This window comes from Lepidochelys kempii, chromosome 24 (assembly GCF_965140285.1).
Source record: "Lepidochelys kempii isolate rLepKem1 chromosome 24, rLepKem1.hap1, whole genome shotgun sequence".
In the NCBI taxonomy this organism is placed as follows: Eukaryota; Metazoa; Chordata; order Testudines; family Cheloniidae; genus Lepidochelys; species Lepidochelys kempii.
In genome coordinates, this window is record NC_136403.1 from 929,805 (window position 1) to 947,594 (window position 17,790).

Here is a 17,790-nt window from a genome sequence, read left to right on the forward strand (position 1 = left end):
TCCGCCAGCCCCATGCCCGTGGGCCCGCTCTGCCAGCCCCACTGTTACCCCCACCCCGCCTCCGCCAGCCCCATGCCCGTGGGCCCGCTCTGCCAGCCCCACTGCCACCCCCGCCCCGCCTCCGCCAGCCCCATGCCCGTCGGCCCGCTCTGCCAGCCCCACTGCCACCCCCGCCCCGCCTCCGCCAGCCCCATGCCCGTGGGCCCGCTCTGCCATCCCCACTGTTACCCCCACCCCGCCTCCGCCAGCCCCATGCCCGTGGGCCCGCTCTGCCAGCCCCACTGTTACCCCCACCCCGCCTCCGCCAGCCCCATGCCCGTGGGCCCGCTCTGCCAGCCCCACTGCCACCCCCACCCCGCCTCCGCCAGCCCCATGCCCGTGGGCCCGCTCTGCCAGCCCCACTGCTACCCCCACCCCGCCTCCTCCAGCCCCATGCCCGTGGGCCCGCTCTGCCAGCCCCACTGCCACCCCCACCCCGCCTCCGCCAGCCCGATGCCCGTCGGCCCGCTCTGCCAGCCCCACTGCCACCCCCACCCCGCCTCCGCCAGCCCCATGCCCGTGGGCCCGCTCTGCCAGCCCCACTGCCACCCCCGCCCCGCCTCCGCCAGCCCCATGCCCGTCGGCCCGCTCTGCCAGCCCCACTGTTACCCCCGCCCCGCCTCCGCCAGCCCCATGCCCGTGGGCCCGCTCTGCCAGCCCCAGTTACCCCCACCCCGCCTCCGCCAGCCCCATGCCCGTGGGCCCGCTCTGCCAGCCCCACTGTTACCCCCACCCCGCCTCCGCCAGCCCCATGCCCGTCGGCCCGCTCTGCCAGCCCCACTGCCACCCCCACCCCGCCTCCGCCAGCCCGATGCCCGTGGGCCCGCTCTGCCAGCCCCACTGCCACCCCCACCCCGCCTCCGCCAGCCCCATGCCCGTCGGCCCGCTCTGCCAGCCCCACTGCCACCCCCGCCCCGCCTCCGCCAGCCCCATGCCCGTCGGCCCGCTCTGCCAGCCCCCACACTGCTATCCCCCCAGCTGGCCCCCTCTCTGCTCCCCTCTACCTAGCCAGCCCCCGCCCCACCAGCCCTGCACCCAGGGCCCTGGCTGAGCAGACCCTGGGGTTCGGCTGGCTCAGGCTGTGGGGAGGGGACTCCCCGAGGCTGGCGCTGGGGGGTTGTCCCTTTAAGAGGGTGGGAGCAGATTCCATGGAAAGGCGGTTAATGTAAACGGGCCCTTATCCCACTCTCAGCCGGGCTTCCTGCTCCCAACTTCCCACTGAGATAAGGCCGCTGTCCTGGCGCCAGCCACTCAGCTCTGCTCCGGGCCCAGGCCCCGCGGAGCCTCCGCACAGTGGGTCCCTGCCGGGGCCGAGACAGCGCCAGGGGGCAGCCCTTCTCCCGGGCGGGCAGCATGGCGCAGCGAGGGGCTCTGGGGACACACATGCCCCACCCCCAGCCTTCCCTCTGGGCTCCCCCAGTCGCCTGCACGGCCATGCCCAGGCTGGCAGGGGGAGGCCGTGGCTGGGATGCCCTGGGCCAGGGAGGTCCTGCAGGGCCTGGGGTACGCCAAGCTGCCGGTCAGCGGCCGGTCGGTCTGTGACCTTTGCTGGAGCTCCAGCCAGTCTGGCCCGCTGGGTGCATTCCTGCCTCTGCAGCTTCCCCCTGGCTCTGGGGGGCAGGAGACAGGAAACGGCCTGGAGTGGAGACAGGCCGAGAAAGCAACTCTCTAAACAAGGAACTGAGTCACAGCCAGATAAACGGAGGGGAGGGGAGGGCTGGTAGCAGGGGCTAGTGGTGAGAGCAGGGGGGCTGGGAGCCAGGACTCCTGGCACCCTGAGACAAAGGTGGTACAGCACAGCGGTGCCCGATCCCTCCCAGGGGAACCCTGTGCTGTGGGAAGCAGTGGTGGGCTCCGATGCCTCTCATGCCATTGTGCTCAGCTGTGGTGCCCTGGCCTGGCACAAGAACCCCGGCATCCTGGCTGCAGATCATCTGCTCCCAGGGACCCTTGCACCAGAGCTGGGCTCCTTCAGCACTTTCTGCCCAAACCACTAGGCAGCGCTGCCTGGTGCTTAGCCCCAGGGGCCTATTCCCTGCCCAGCGCCGGGGCTCCATGGCTGAGGGGGGACAGACGCTCCCACTGGGGGTTGAGCCAGATCCTGGCCCAGGGCATTTGGCCCCCCGTGAGCTGTGCAGAGTCCCCCGTCCCAGGGCACAGCCCCATGGGGCCATTCCTTGTCTCCTTGCCCATGCCAGCTTCACTTTGAGCGGCATCCCAGTGTGCTGGGCAAGGGACCCCTGCCTGCCCAAGCGGGGGCTGGCTGGGGGAGGGGGCTGGGCCCATGCTGATAATGTCCCAAGCACAGGAAGGAAAAGTTGGATAAACAGCAGGAGCTTTGCAGGAAACTCGGCCCAGAGACTTGGCCGCCAGGCCCTGCCCCCCACCCCACACAGCCCCGACCAGCTCCCAGGCCTGGCCGGGGTAGATGTTTGGAAGGTTCATTGGGCCTGGCGTCAGGGCAGCTGAAGCAGTCAGATGGAGCACTCGGGGAAGTCATGCATTGCCCAGGTTTATTGGGAAGCGCTGAGCAGCGGGCCAGGCACCCACCGTTGAGTCCCCTTCCCGTCCTGTCAGGGCTGGAGAGCCGGGATTCCAGCTAGAGAAGAGAAAACACAGCCAGTAGCCGCGGCTCGGATGCAGCCTGGAGCCCACAGATGTGGGGGGAAAGAGCTGCCCGTCCCCCGCAGGTGTGACAGCACCTCCCACTGCCCTGGGGACCCTGCTGAGCAGAGGGTGCCAGACTGGGGAGCCAGGCTGGGGCACGCTGGCATTTGGGAAGGAAGGAAGGTGTCCTTGGAGCCCCACTCTGATGGCTCTGAACTGCGTGGCTCTGGGGTGGCCATGCCAGCCCGACCCATTCACCTGTTGGCTGTTGCTAGCCGCAGACAGGGGCACTGGGGGAGCCACTTGTGGATTTGCCTGTTGGGGGTAGACACACCCCGCTGGATCTGGGTCCCTGGGAAGGGGCTCGGATCCCGGCCCCACTCTCTGACCAGCGCTGGGCTGGCTAGGCAGGAGGCAGTGTCAAGGCTGGGGGACCTTCGTACCCACCTTCTACAGGCTCAGGGCGTCCCAAAGCGTCCCTCTGGTGGGAGCTCCGTCGGCTCCAGGCCCCCCAGCAGCATGGGGTCAGGCGACCACAGAGTGCAGCCAGTGGGTCTAGCCCTGTGGAGGGGCGGGGGGGCTGGGAAGAAACGCACACGGCAGCACGGCACACGAGGGGGCGGGGGGCTAGTCCAGCAGTTCCTTGATGCACCAGCAGCATAGCAGGACATAGGCGCACTCCCGCAGGACGTCCAGCAGCCAGTAGCTGAGATTCAGCCCCACGGGGCCCTTGGGGACGGGCCCCGGCCGCACCATGCCTTGAACCGCCCGTCGCAGGGGGTAAGGGGCCAGCTGCGCCAGGGGGTAGCGGGCCAGGGACCGGGACTGCCAGGCCAAGCGTCTGCCCAGGAGATGCATCGTGTGGGGATGAGCTGCCTCTGGGCCCTGCCGCGGGCAGGGGAGAGCCGCGTGACCCAGCCAAGCCCCTTGTGCAAAGGCTGGAAGCTGCTGGATTCTTTGCAGCTGAAAGGGCTGCATGAATACGGCCCCGGGCAAGGTGGGGGAGGGGCTGCTGCCTGCGCCAGGCCTGGGCTCGCTCCCACCCCCTGGGGGCCTGGCCTCCAACCGGACTGAACCTGATGGAAAAGGGGGGCAGCCTCCCTAGGAGACCTCCCCTTGGACAGGGCATGGGGCCCCAGCCCCTGGTGCCCAGGTGGCACCAGTGAGATGCCAGGCCTGGAGTCCCATGCCCGGCGCTGCCCCAGGGAGAGTGCGGATGGGGAAACATGGTGCCAGGGGCAGACATTGCCAGTGACCAAGCAGGACTGGCGGGGCTCTAGCTGTGGTTGGCCTTGGCGGGGGGGGCTCCCTGCCAATGGTTCCAGGGAGGGGTCAGATTCCCTGCAAATCCAATCTCCCAGAATCCTCTGCCCTCCTCAGGCCAGACTGCCATGTACCCACTGACCCACACCTTGGGGGTGATGCTCTGAACCCACAGGGAGCCGGCGCTGGCAGGAGAGGCAGGAGGCTGAGGTCAGCGGGTTTATTCATAGGGCCCCCGGGCCCTCCCTCCGCATGCCCCAGTCAGCAGTGCCCAGCCGGCGGGGGGCACACGGCTGGCATGGGGTGCATCCATGGCATGGGGAGGCAGCACCCGTGGCGGAGGAATTGGTAGAGCCGGGGGTGGGTGTCCCGACGACAGTGCCCGGGGGAGCAGCCCGCGCTCAGTCCAGTTCACCACCGAGTGGGGGGTTCTTGAGGCCGGGGCCCGCCTGGCAGGATCTCACTGGCGCGAGGTGCGCTCCTCCTCCTCGTTCTCCAGCAGGTAGGCCGGCCGGTAGCTCTCCTGGCCCAGGGCGTTGGTGTAGCGCAGTGCCGGGTTCTTCTGTGTGTTGCTCATGCTCCCCAGGGAGGTGTAGCTGCAACAGGGGGAGGGCAGCTGTGAGCAGGGTGGGGGCACAATGGGTCCTAGATGCCAGGCGCTGCCCAGTGCCTCCTTCTGTGCGAGAAAGCTCCTGCACCATCCTGAATGGGGCGAGTCTGGCCATGCGTCTGGCCCCGTGCATCACGCCGCCCCATCCTGCCACCCCCTCAGCTCCCTTCCCACACTGCTCAGCCCTCACTCTGCCCCTCCAGAGCCTGGGCAGCACCCAATTGGCACTGACCCCCAGCTGCCCACCCCCAGCGCCATGGAGCCCAGCCCAGCTGGTCCTGCTGGACGAAGGCGCAGGGAGCAGTGGGGGGGTTGGGGGAGGGGAGGCACAGCGCCCCCCAAGCCAGGCTCTTACCCCTTGTCATACAGAATGCAGTAGGGGACGAAGAGCGTGCGCAGGAAGTGCCAGATGTCCCGGTACGTCCAGTCCTGCAGGCAGAACAGAGAAGTCACTACAGCAGCCGTTTGAGCTCCCTCCCCCCGTTTGAGGCCGGCTGGCTGTGAGCCCAGTGGGCACGGGGTGGGGAGAGGGCTGTGTGGGGCTCAGCCAGTCCCTGCTCCATGCCACTGGCATCCCTTCCCCAAAGGCATCAGGACTGTCACTCTCCCCACAATGCCTTCCCTCTCGGACACACCAACCATCCTCTTCAGCATGGCCAGATGGGGGGTGGAGGGAAGGGTGAAACAACAGGGCACTGCAAAGCGGGTCAGGGACCCGTGGGGCGTGGACCCGGGCGCACAGGAGGGCGGAGAGCCGTGGGGTGCGGACCCAGGCGCACAGGAGGGCGGAGAGCTGTGGGGTGCGGACCCAGGTGCACAGCAGCTTTAACGCCTAGCCCAGTTTTCTTGGGGCTCGTCCGGAGAACTAGCTTGGGACTGGATCACTGCTGGGAAGGGCCTGAGACAACCCACAGGCGTCAGAGTCTGAGCGGGAGCAGAGGTGGTTGCTGCCCAGGGGAGGCAGGATGGATGCTGTGGGGAGGGGAGAGGTGGGTAGGAGGAAGTGCCGGGCAGGAGAAGGGGACCAAGGTCTCATCCCTTACACCTGATTCCCAGCCCCCCTGCTCTAACCCCCTAGAGCCAACTGCCCTCCCAGAGCTTGGATAGAACCCAGGAGTCCTGGCTCCCTGCCCTGTGCTCAAACCGCACTTCTCTCCCTGACGAGTAGCGGCCCGAGCGCCATGACGCACCAGCAGGGGGTTCACCCGCATGTACTCAGGCCAGCCGGGGTCGGTCATACACATGGGCGTCAGAGTGCGGGAATAGGGATCGGTCCTCCTCGTCCCCATCAGCACGGCCTGCAGCTGGGGGTGCTGGGCCTTCAGGTCTGCTAGTGCCTGCTGGATGTGGCCCTGCACTGTGCAGAGGTGGAGGTTGTACCTAGCACGCAGAAAGAGCAACAGGGGAAACAACATTCAAGGGTGGGAAAGCCCTGTGGGAATGTCAAGGCCCCCACCGCAATGAACTGGTTGGTTCATGAGAACGTATGAAAGGCCATACTGGGTCTGAGCAATGGGCCCTCTAGCCCAGTGTTCTGTCTTTTGACAGTGGCCGGTTCCTGATGCTTCACAGGGAATGAACAGAACAGGGCAAGTATCCAGTGATCCATCCCGTCATCCCGTCCCAGCTTCTGGCAGTCAGAATCATGGGGGATTCCCAATGATGGGAATGGGGGAATGGGGGATTCCCAACATTCTCTTCGCCTTTTTGACGGCCGCTGTGCACTGCGTAGATTCCTCAGAGGACAGTGACTCCAAGATCTCTCTCTCGAGTGGTAACAGCTGATTTAGAGCCCATCATTGTACATGTATAGTTGGGATGATGTTTTCCAATGTGCATTACTTTGCATTTATCAACATGGAATTTCATCTGCCATTTTGTTACCATGTCACCCAGTTGTGTGACATCCCTTTGTAACTCGTTTGACTTAATCTCCAGTAATTTAGTATCGTCTGCAAACTTGGTTACCTCACCGTTTACCCCTTTTTTCCAGATCATTTATGAATATGTTGACCGGCACTGGTCCGAGTACAGAGCCTTGGGGGACCCTGCTATTTACCTCTGTCCACTGTGAAAACTGACCATTTATTCCTATCCCTTGTTCCCTCTTTTAAGCAGTTACCAATCAGACCTTTGCTCCTATCCCCTGACTCTCTGCTTTGCTTAAGAGCCTTTGGCGAGGGACCTTGGGAAAGACTTTCTGAAAGTCCAGATTCATTATATCGACTGGATCCCCCTTCTCCACATGTTTTTTGACCCCCTCAAAGAATTCAAATAGTGCTGAGGCATGATTCCCCTTCACAAAAGCCGTGTTGACTCTTCCCCAACCTGTCGAGTTCAGCTTTGGGTCTCATTCTGCTCTCTGCTGTTGTTTCAGCCAACTTGCCCGGTACTGAAGTTAGGCTCACCGGCCTGTAAGTGCCAGAGTTGCCTCTGAAGCCCATCCTGCCTGGGCTGTTCAACTGCAGGGAAGTGGGGAGCTACCTGGAAATACAGCCCCACCCTTACCTCTGGGTGGTGGCCTGAATGAACTGCTCCATCTCGGGGAAGGGGGACACAATGCGAATATAGAGCACCTGCAGCTTCTCCTCCCGCTGTGGGAATCGCCTGGAGAGAGAGACATCCGTCACCACGACACACCATCCCCAGCCGCCTGTCCTGGCCTGTGCAGGGCCATGCAGCGAGTCAATGACAGAGCTGGGACCAGAACTATACCCCAATTATACCCCAGTCAGACCAACTTCAATCCCTGGACAGATCCTGGAACATGCTATTAAACGATCCAGTCGTGAGCACCCAGAGGAGATCAGGGCGATACGGAACAGCCAGCATGGGTTTGTCACAGTCATGCCAAGCCAGCTCAATTTCCCCCTCGGACAGGGTTACTGGCCCAGGGGATGCGGGAAGCAGGTCATGTGAGAGATCTTGAGCTGAGTGAGGCTTTTGACACAGTCCCACATGACCTTCTCACAAGCAAGCCAGGGTCTAGATGAAATGACTCTAAGGTGGGTGCACAGCTGGCTCCAAGGCCGTCTACAGACAGTAGTTAGCAGTGGCTCACTGTCAGAGGAGGAGGGCGTACCTAGCGGGGTCAGGCACAACTCCGTATTGTCACTGCTGACTGGGAGAATGGAGTGGAGCACACGCTTACAAAATACGTGGATGGCACAAAGCTGGGAGGGGTTGCAAACACTTGGGAGGACGGGATTAGAGTTCAAAATGACCTTGACAAAATTGGAGAATGAATCTGAAATCAACACGATGAAATTAAGAAAAAGACGAGTGCAAAACATGACAGGCGGGAAGGGAAAACCAAAAGCACAGCTACAAACGGGGACTAATTGAAGGGCGGGGGGGGTGTCGCACGGCTGGAAAGGGTCTGGGGCTTACAGTGGACCACAACCTGAATAGGAGTCAACAAATGATGCAGCTGCTAAAAAATCCACTATCTTTCTAGGGCATGTTCCTGGGGGTGTTGTGTGTAAGACACAGGAGGTAAGTGTGTCATGGAGCGTGGGGGAGTCCGGGGCCTGCATCCCTCTTCCTGGGATTCACTGTGACTCTCAGCCAGCCAGTAAAACGGGAAGGTTTATTGGACAATAGGAACACAGTCTAAAACAGAGCTTGTGGGTACAACCAGGACCCTTCAGCCAAGTCCTTCTGGGGGGCAGGGAGCTTAGACCCCAGCCCTGGGGTTCCCTGCGTTCCACCACCCAGCACCAAACTGAAACCAAAAACCCCCCAGCAGGCTCTCTCCTGCAGCCTTTGCCCAGGTTCCAGGGCAGAGGTGTTACCTCCCCCTCCCAGCTCAGGTTACAGGCTCTCAGGTCTCCCATCCCCAGTGAAACTCCCCTGCCACATTCCCAGGACAACACTCCCCCCTCCCTGCTGCGTCACAAAGTGTCACGCTCTGCTCAGCAGGGCTGAGGCCCCAGCTGGCCTGTGTCCAGTTCTGGGTACGGCCTTTAAGGAAGATGGGGACAAACTGGAGGGTCCTCAGGAGAGCCACAAAACTGATCACAGGTTTAGAAAACCTGACCTGGGAGGAAAGGCTCAAAAACAGGGCACGTTCCGTCTTGAGAAAGACAACTGAGGGGGCCTGAGAACAGCCTGCAAATCCGCAGAGGCGGCTCTACAGATGGGGATCAATTGTGCTGCACCCCACTGGAGGCAGGACAAGCAGCGACGGGTGAATCTGCAGCGGGGGAGATTCAGGAAACTCTTTCTGACTCGAAGACAAGTGACACTCTGGAGAGGGAGGCAGTGGACTCTCTACCATGGCAGAAGTTTCAGAAAGTTGGACAAACCTCCATCAGGGATGGACTAGCTTGACTTGGCCCTGCCTCAGCGCAGGGGGCTGGACTTGATGACTTTGTGGGGTCCCTTCCTGCCCCACATTTCTATGACTCTCCCCAATAGCTGCCCTTCCCCGCCCCTCCCAGAGCGGGGAATAGAACCCAGGAGTCCTGACTCCCACCCCACTGCTCTAACCCCTAGACCTCACTTCCTCCTTTGAGTGCTATGCCCAGCCCGCTGTGGGTGACTCTGCTGCAGGCCAGACCCTGCTCTGCGAGCGGGGTAGCGGAAGCAGCGGGTACCTCTGCACGGCAGCGTGGAACAGGTGCAGCAGGGCCGTGCAGTCCTTGCCCCCGTTGAAACCCACGCAGATCTGGGCCAGGCTGAACCGATCCAAGGCCTCTTCGATGGTCCGGAGCGCTGCTGCCACCTTCTGGCCCAGGGCGGAACCTGCCACAGAGGAGAGGAGTCAGCGAGGACGCATGCGGTGGGATCTCGATGGGGGATTGGGCTCGGAGACTCCTGCCCCCCTTCCCCCGCCCCAGCTCCATCTGCTGCACGGAGTCAGCTCAGCAGCCAGCAAGGTAGGTCCCAGCCTCTCAAAGCCTGGGGCTGCCCCATCTCGGAGGTTGCTGGTTACACTCCTGGCCAGGGAGCTGCGAGTACTCCCCTGCTCCCCATCACCTTTAAGACCCACCACCTGTCCTCCAGCACTATGTGAAAAGGGACCCTCTCTCCACAGGGCCCCTGGAAGCCTGGCTTTGGGGGTGGGGGGTCTGAACAGGGTTAGCAAAACCATCCTTGAGATCCATGCCCATGTGCCCGTGCAACACAGCTATGCCGGGAGGAAGAGGCCGACCCCAAGGCCCACACGGCGCTGACAGGTGACCCTGCCCAGCTGTCGACTCTGGGGACATTTCACCAACGCAGCTCTGCTGGCACGAGCCCTCGCAGATGCATTTATACTGGCAGAACCGTGCCGGGGCAGGGAACTGGCACAATCGATGCCACCCAAAGCAGAGTTCTCCCAGTGCTGCTACGCCGGGAGGGCACGGCTGGTCTCATTAGGCTGGCATTGACGAGGCCTGCCTGATCCCCAAAGACACGGAGGCTCCAGAGACCTTCTCCACCATCCTTAGCAGCACATTACGGCTGTGCCTACAGGCCCCGCCCATCGTGCCAGGCGCTGCACGGACACAGAGAGAGACAGTCCCTGTCCAAAGAGCTCACAGGCCATACCAGACTCAGCCAGGGCATACACGTCCGTGGCTGCCCGTGCCACAGGCTCTGTCACCAGGGGCACGATCAGCGCAGGGGGCAGGTTCTGCATCAGGAAGCTGTAGGCTTCCTCCAGGTGCTGCTCGGACTCTGAGTCCAGGGTCAGCCTCACGCGGTAGTAGTTGTTGACCCAGTCAGGGTAGGAGCCCAGGTGTGCGTGGCGCCCGAAGCGGGCGTTGGCCTGGTTGAGCACGGGTGCCAGAAGCGTCTCGTCGGCGCTGACGTAGATCTCCCGGGAGTGGAAGCAGGTCTGCTCGTTGCGGAAGAGGTGGCCGAGCCCCTCCAGCGCCCGCTCCATCAGCGCCGGGATGCCTGGGAAGACGTAGACGTTGCGCACACTGACAAGGGGGTATTTCAAGGCATCGCCCGTCCTCTTGTTCATGCCGTAATTGAGCAGCGAGGACTCAGGGACGTGTGCCAGCTTCATCTCGGGGCAACACACGTCCGTCTTGCCAAAGAACCTGTGCACCAGGGTGACCAGCTCTGGGTGGGGGCAAACCTGCTCCCCGAAGGCTTTGGCCACCGCCTCAAAGGTCACATCATCGTGGGTGGGGCCTATGCCCCCTGATGTCAGCACATAGGTGAACTTGGCTGCAAAGGAGGAGATCTCTGTGGCGATGGTATCGACGTCATCGGGTACCACAGAGATTCTGGCAACTTTCACCCCCAGCGACCGCAGCTTCTGGCACATGAAGAAGGAGTTTGTGTCTTGGGTGAATCCCTGTAGGCAAAACTTTTGTGAGATACCCCCCAGCCAGCAAAGGGGCGGTGCATCACAACTGGCCACACGCTGCAGAACTAGGAGATGCCTCTGGGAGTGGGGTTGGGAGTCAGGACTCCTGGGTTCCATCCCTGCCTCTGGGAGGGAGTGGAAGCTAGTAGTTAGAGCCGGGGGGACTGGGAGCCTGGACTCCTGGGTTTTGTCCCTGCCTCTGGGAGGGAGTGGGGACTAGTGGTTAATGCCTGGGACTTTTCAGACCCTCAGGGGGAAGGTGCTGTCTTTGAACATTGTCCAGGCCGTGCACTTCGACCTCCCCACAATATGGATGTCCTAGCTAGGCCCCTGAATAAAACTCAACAGGGACTCTTGGGTGAGATCCACTAGCTTAGGGCCAAATGGGGGCCCCTCCATCCTGCCAAGTAGCCCCGGGTTGGCCCGCAGCGTGAGGCGCCACCAAGGTGAGCATGGGCGATGCAATCTGGCCAAGCGTGGGGGAAGACAAAGGTCACGGCCAGCCTCAGAAATCGTTGTCCCAGTCTCTGCCTACACGGAGCCTGCCCCCAAACGGTGTGACACAGGCGCAGAGGACGGCAGTACTGTACCTTCAGGATCTCATCTCCGATGATGATGATCCCGGCTGTCACGGCAGCAGGGCCGTTCTGCGCAGGGAGGGTGCTGCTCTGTGCAGCCATGGCTTGGAAAGGCCTGCTCTCCCGTCCCACCCGCCCAATGCTCCTGCAGATCCTGAGGGCCCACTGCATGGACACCTCCAGTCAGGTCCCCCCAGCTCTAGAGATGACACCCAGGCATCTCCAGGACAGCGGCACCTGCAACCAAACATCAGAGCGCTCACAAGGATGCTAAGGCGGCATGAATGTGAATGCCTGAGAGAGCAGAGAAATGACCCAAAGGAGAGAGACTGGGTATGAGAGCTGGAAACAGGGTCAGACCACGAGTGGGGGCAGAGCTGGGAAAAGAACTCAGGAGTCCTGGCTCTCAGTCTCCTGGCCCTAACCACTAAACCCCACTATCCTCCAAAAGCCAGGGAGAGAACCCAGGAGTCCGGGCTCCCAGCCCCCCTGCTCTGACCCACCAGGCCCCCACTCCCCTCCCAGTGCTCGGGAGAGAACCCAGGAGTCCGGGCTCCCAGCCCCACCCTGCTCTGACCCACCAGCCCCCAGTCCCCTCCCAGAGCCGGGGAGAGAACCCAGGAGTCCTGACCCCCCAGGCCCCCACTCCCCTCCCCGAGTTGGGGAGAGAACCCAGGAGTCCTGACCCCCCAGGCCCCCACTCCCCTCCCTGAGCCAGGGAGAGAACCCAGGAGTCCTGACCCCCCAGGCCCCCACTCCCCTCCCTGAGCCAGGGAGAGAACCCAGGAGTCCTGACCCCCCAGGCCCCCACTCCCCTCCCAGTGCTGGGGAGAGAACCCAGGAGTCCTGACCCCCCAGGCCCCCACTCCCCTCCCCGAGTCGGGGAGAGAACCCAGGAGTCCTGACCCCCCAGGCCCCCACTCCCCTCCCTGAGCCAGGGAGAGAACCCAGGAGTCCTGACCCCCCAGGCCCCCACTCCCCTCCCAGTGCTGGGGAGAGAACCCAGGAGTCCTGACCCCCCAGGCCCCCACTCCCCTCCCAGTGCTGGGGAGAGAACCCAGGAGTCCTGACGCCCCAGGCCCCCACTCCCCTCCCTGAGCCAGGGAGAGAACCCAGGAGTCCGGGCTCCCAGCTCCCGCTGCTCTGACCCCCCAGGCTCCCCCCTCCCAGAGCCGGGGAGAGAACCCAGGAGTCCTGACCCCCCAGGCCCCCACTCCCCTCCCTGAGCCAGGGAGAGAACCCAGGAGTCCTGACCCCCCAGGCCCCCACTCCCCTCCCTGAGCCAGGGAGAGAACCCAGGAGTCCTGACCCCCCAGGCCCCCACTCCCCTCCCAGTGCTGGGGAGAGAACCCAGGAGTCCTGACGCCCCAGGCCCCCACTCCCCTCCCTGAGCCAGGGAGAGAACCCAGGAGTCCTGACCCCCCAGGCCCCCACTCCCCTCCCAGTGCTGGGGAGAGAACCCAGGAGTCCTGACGCCCCAGGCCCCCACTCCCCTCCCTGAGCCGGGGAGAGAACCCAGGAGTCCTGACCCCCCAGGCCCCCACTCCCCTCCCAGTGCTGGGGAGAGAACCCAGGAGTCCTGACCCCCCAGGCCCCCACTCCCCTCCCAGTGCTGGGGAGAGAACCCAGGAGTCCTGACGCCCCAGGCCCCCACTCCCCTCCCTGAGCCAGGGAGAGAACCCAGGAGTCCTGACGCCCCAGGCCCCCACTCCCCTCCCAGTGCTGGGGAGAGAACCCAGGAGTCCTGACCCCCCAGGCCCCCACTCCCCTCCCAGTGCTGGGGAGAGAACCCAGGAGTCCTGACCCCCCAGGCCCCCACTCCCCTCCCAGTGCTGGGGAGAGAACCCAGGAGTCCTGACGCCCCAGGCCCCCACTCCCCTCCCTGAGCCGGGGAGAGAACCCAGGAGTCCTGACCCCCCAGGCCCCCACTCCCCTCCCAGTGCTGGGGAGAGAACCCAGGAGTCCTGACCCCCCAGGCCCCCACTCCCCTCCCAGTGCTGGGGAGAGAACCCAGGAGTCCTGACGCCCCAGGCCCCCACTCCCCTCCCTGAGCCAGGGAGAGAACCCAGGAGTCCTGACGCCCCAGGCCCCCACTCCCCTCCCAGTGCTGGGGAGAGAACCCAGGAGTCCTGACCCCCCAGGCCCCCACTCCCCTCCCAGTGCTGGGGAGAGAACCCAGGAGTCCTGACCCCCCAGGCCCCCACTCCCCTCCCTGAGCCAGGGAGAGAACCCAGGAGTCCGGGCTCCCAGCTCCCGCTGCTCTGACCCCCCAGGCTCCCCCCTCCCAGAGCCGGGGAGAGAACCCAGGAGTCCGACCCCCCCCCACCTTCCATGCCGCCCGCTAGCAGCCCAGCGCCTCCAGTCCCGGCCCCGCCTCCCCAGCCCACAGAGAGTGAAGCCCCGCCTCCGCCGAGCTCTCCCGGCCGCCTCAGCCCTCTCTCCTTTCATTGGATAGTCGGGATGCCAGTCAGTAGACAGGAAGACTGTAAATGCGCTGATTGGCCAGTCTTGACCCGAGCGAAAGAGACGTACGTCAGAGCCGGAAGACTCCTGCTCTTCTCAGGGCAAGGGCGGAACCCTTGCAGCCTGCGGAGGGCTCCTCCCAGCAATGGCACTTCCTAGCAGCTGATTGGCCTGCATCTTCCCCGTGGGCGGGGCGCTGATGCACAGGGCGCTGATGCACAGGGCGTGGCCACAGTCCGAGCGATGGCGGGGCACGGACCGGCGTGCCCTTGGGACCCTTCCCTGGGCGCCCCCTGGTGGGATCCTGGCACACTGCAGGGATTGGCTCGCTGCCCCCCCACCCCACGAGGCCCTACCTAGGCACCCTTCCCTGGGACCTCCTGGTGCTGGGATCCGGGCTTGCTGCCTAGCTAGGGAGAGAACCCAGGAGTCCTGCCTACGCATGCACCCTTCCCAGCGAGTTTCATGGTACTGGGATTGTGGCATGCTGCGGAAGTTAGGCTTGCTACCCTTCCCTCCCTACACCGTGGGGCCCTGCCTATGGACACCAGACCGCAGCTGGCTCTGGCAGCCTGTTTCAGGGACAATTAGCTGTTGGCAATTAGAGCGAGGGGCATGGTTCCTGCCCATACCACTTTACACTAACTAGCTCCTTGCTTCACTGCTCAGTCATGCCGCACTAAAAAAAAGCTGCCAGTAAGGGGGCTAACAAGGATTCAGGGTATCAGGGGCCTGCAGCTACCCCCAGTCAAGTGCTTGACCGGTTTCTCTATGAGCTAAGCAGAGGAGCTATACATCAATAGCTGAGAGACTCCAAAAAGGACATAGGTCATCTCCCCACTAGGAAAACCAACTTTAGCATCTAGTTAGACAGTAGGATGTCTTCTAAACCACTGGTTTTCAAACTTTTGTACTGGTGACCCCTTTCACATAGCAAGCCTCTGAGTGCAACCCCTCTTATAAATTAAGAACACTTGTTTATATATTTAACACCCTTATAAATGCTGGCAGCAAAGCAGGCTTTGGGGTGGAGGCTGACAGCTTGTGACCCCCTAAGGGGTCCCGACCTCCAGTCTGAGAACCCCTGTTCTAAACCTTGAATGCTAAAGACCTAACCATACTTAAACTCTCTACTATGATTATTGCCTTGATGGACAGAAGGTTAGCCTTGAAGCCCTAACATGAATTTTGCAGACAAAGGGTGGGGGTGGGTTTTAGAGAAACACTGGGTACTTAGCAGTGAGGTAATAAGCCTTTTAAAAAGAGTTAAATAGTCTCATCTCTTTTAGGAAAGATTTTCTGAGAGCAAATGAGATTAAGGCACATTACTAGAATCCTGCAAAGTTATTTCTCTCTACACATCTGTGGAGGATTAACACTTGAAATTAATGAAACAAAGACATGTGTTAGCACCACCTGGTGGGGGTGGGGGAAGATATCCAGTGTTTAGACAACAAAAGGTGGCAGAGAGGATTGTTTCAGATGAATGAGAGGAAACCCATGTTTTTTTAAAAAAACTTCCTCTTTATTGAAGGACTTCAACCACAGATTTTGAACAGACTTTCTAGAACTTTAAAAATTATTCAAAAATACAGATTCAAAAATACATATCAAACAGTGTTAAAGCAGATGCCAAGGAAGTGGATACAGTGTCCACCTGGAATAAAGTCCAACATACCCCCTGGAGTAAAAGGTACAAGCAGCAACTATCACGTGCCAAACAATGTTAAAATATTTATGCTTCAACTGGTGAAGTTTAGATTTTGCAGTTAAAATCTCTCTGCTCAAGTAGAACTCAGGAGAGCATTGACACACTCAGTAGGTAAGAATCATTGGGTTCTATACAACAGGATATTTCTTATGTAAAGGCCAGACTCTAGTTTTGAGTTAAGTCATTTTCTACCAGCCACTATTGTCATGATGATTGGATTTGCTTGAAGTTAATCGCCAGGAGTTTTAACGTATTGAGACATTTGTCAGACATTTTAAAACAGGAGACAAAACCTCCAAAGGTGCATGTATCTAAGAGAAGACAAAGAGGGAGGTTCTATACACAGGTCAAGTGTAACAGGTTCATTTTTCTGGCTTCTTTGGCAGTGGCCGTCGGAACAGCAGTATGTGAGGCTCTGAGAGGAGATGGAGAGCAGAGCATTAGGACAATCTGCAGGTTAAAATGCACAAGCGTTCTGTTCACTTATTCCCTAGTTCCCAGTGTTTGGAAAGGGAATAAAACCATAGACCCGGAGCCCTGTAAATTGACACTGACAATCTAATCTAATTTGCCAGAAGCCCCTTTAGCCAGGTGTGTCATTATATAGTCACGTTATAGATTAGGTCTCCCCCAGGAGCGAGCCAACAGCCCCAGAGTTCAAATGTGCTCAAGCTTGCAGACTGAAAGGGATCCCAGTTGACTGATGACAACGGGAGTTTTCCCTCTTGAACATCCCATATTGCTACAAAGATCACTTCTACAATACCCTGTCCCTCAGCACCTCACTTGGCATACTGAGCCCTCAGCTTCGGTTCTGTCCCCAGGCCAGCTGGGGGACAACGCTACCGTACACAGCGGCCCGCTAGCATGCAGCGGGGTTTATCCAAGAAGGAACTGCAATGGCAGGAGTCTCTAAATTCAGATTTTGAAGCGGGTGCGGTCTCTTTCTGCAAAGCTCATCACCATTAGTAACAGAAGGCTGGGCCGGCGGCAGGCTCTGAATGTCGCCGGCAATGGGGATGTTCCTGCTGGGGAGTCAGCAAGCCGGCTGCGGGCCGGGCTCCGCTCCCCGCACTTGCCCGTGACTCCTACCGAAGGCAGGAGGGAGACACGTGGGACCGCAGCACAAAACCTGCCCCGGAGCCGGTCCCCGATACGATTCCGGCTTCCCGCCCATCCCCCGGGCGCCCCGCGGCCCCCGGGCGCCCCGGCCCCGGCCCGCTGACCTGGCTCGTGGACCATGTAGTGGACCCAGCCTTGGCTCTGCTGCACGCCCAGGTTCCGCCACTCGGACTCCGACATCAGGTGCGTCTTCGGGACCAGCCTGGCGAGGTCCTTCGGGAGCATCACGTGCCTGCGAGCGGGGGGGGGGGGGGCAGCGGGCGGTCAGGCGGGCTGGCCCGGGGGGCGGACCCCCCCCGCGGGGCTAGGCCCGAGCCCCTCCTCCCCCCCCCCCCCCGCGGGGCTAGGCCCGAGCCCCTCCTCCCCCCCCCCCCCCCCCGCGGGGCTAGGCCCGAGCCCCTCCTCCCCCCCCCCCCCCCCGCGGGGCTAGGCCCGAGCCCCTCCTCCCCCCCCCCCCCCCGCGGGGCTAGGCCCGAGCCCCTCCTCCCCCCCCCCCCCCCCGCGGGGCTAGGCCCGAGCCCCTCCTCCCCCCCCCCCCCCCCCCCCGCGGGGCTAGGCCCGAGCCCCTCCTCCCCCCCCCCCCCCCCCGCGGGGCTAGGCCCGAGCCCCTCCTCCCCCCCCCCCCCCCCCGCGGGGCTAGGCCCGAGCCCGGCCTCGCGTCTCTCGGGCGGGGCCCCCCGGGCCAGGCCCCCCAGGCACGGGCCCGCGCGGCGCCGGGGGAGGGGGCGGGGCCCGCCCGGCGCCCCTCCCCCCGGCCCCGCCCCCGCCCCCTCTCACCGGTACTCGAACTCCTCGTCGTCGTACTTGTCCGAGTAGTAGATCTGTTTGTGCGCCATGCTCCCGCGGTCCGCCCCCTTCCCGGCAGCCCCTGCGCGCTCCCGGGCCGTACGCGCCGCCTGGGTCGCTCTCGCGCCGCCCTCCCCCCCCGCCGGCCTCAACGGCCGCTTTCAAACGCCGCCGCCCCCCGCGCCCATTGGCCCAGCCGGAGGAGGCGGGGCGGACTCCTCTCACGTGATCGCCCGCGACGCGACGGACTGACTCCAGCGGGGGGCGTGTCCCCGCCCGGATGCCGTAGCGCTCTCATTGGCCA

General features: G+C 62.5%; 2 protein-coding genes across 2 annotated transcripts; both read right to left on the bottom strand.

Moving 5' to 3' along the window:
- Positions 1 to 4,115: 4,115 nt before the first annotated feature.
- Positions 4,116 to 13,818, bottom strand: FLAD1 (flavin adenine dinucleotide synthetase 1). Its single transcript, XM_073322909.2, has 8 exons — positions 13,731 to 13,818; positions 11,417 to 11,641; positions 10,055 to 10,814; positions 9,118 to 9,265; positions 7,028 to 7,126; positions 5,710 to 5,899; positions 4,875 to 4,948; positions 4,116 to 4,505 (listed from the first exon to the last, which is right to left on the bottom strand). The coding sequence occupies exons 2-8, from the start codon at positions 11,573 to 11,575 to the stop codon at positions 4,370 to 4,372; spliced, it is 1,566 nt and encodes a 521-aa protein (XP_073179010.1). The 5' UTR covers positions 11,576 to 11,641; positions 13,731 to 13,818; the 3' UTR covers positions 4,116 to 4,369.
- A 1,558-nt stretch (positions 13,819 to 15,376) lies between these two features.
- CKS1B (CDC28 protein kinase regulatory subunit 1B) lies at positions 15,377 to 17,609 on the bottom strand. The gene is made up of 3 exons (XM_078850537.1): positions 17,478 to 17,609; positions 16,805 to 16,932; positions 15,377 to 15,993 (listed from the first exon to the last, which is right to left on the bottom strand). The coding sequence occupies exons 1-3, from the start codon at positions 17,534 to 17,536 to the stop codon at positions 15,941 to 15,943; spliced, it is 240 nt and encodes a 79-aa protein (XP_078706663.1). The 5' UTR covers positions 17,537 to 17,609; the 3' UTR covers positions 15,377 to 15,940.
- Between the last annotated feature and the right edge of the window lie 181 nt (positions 17,610 to 17,790).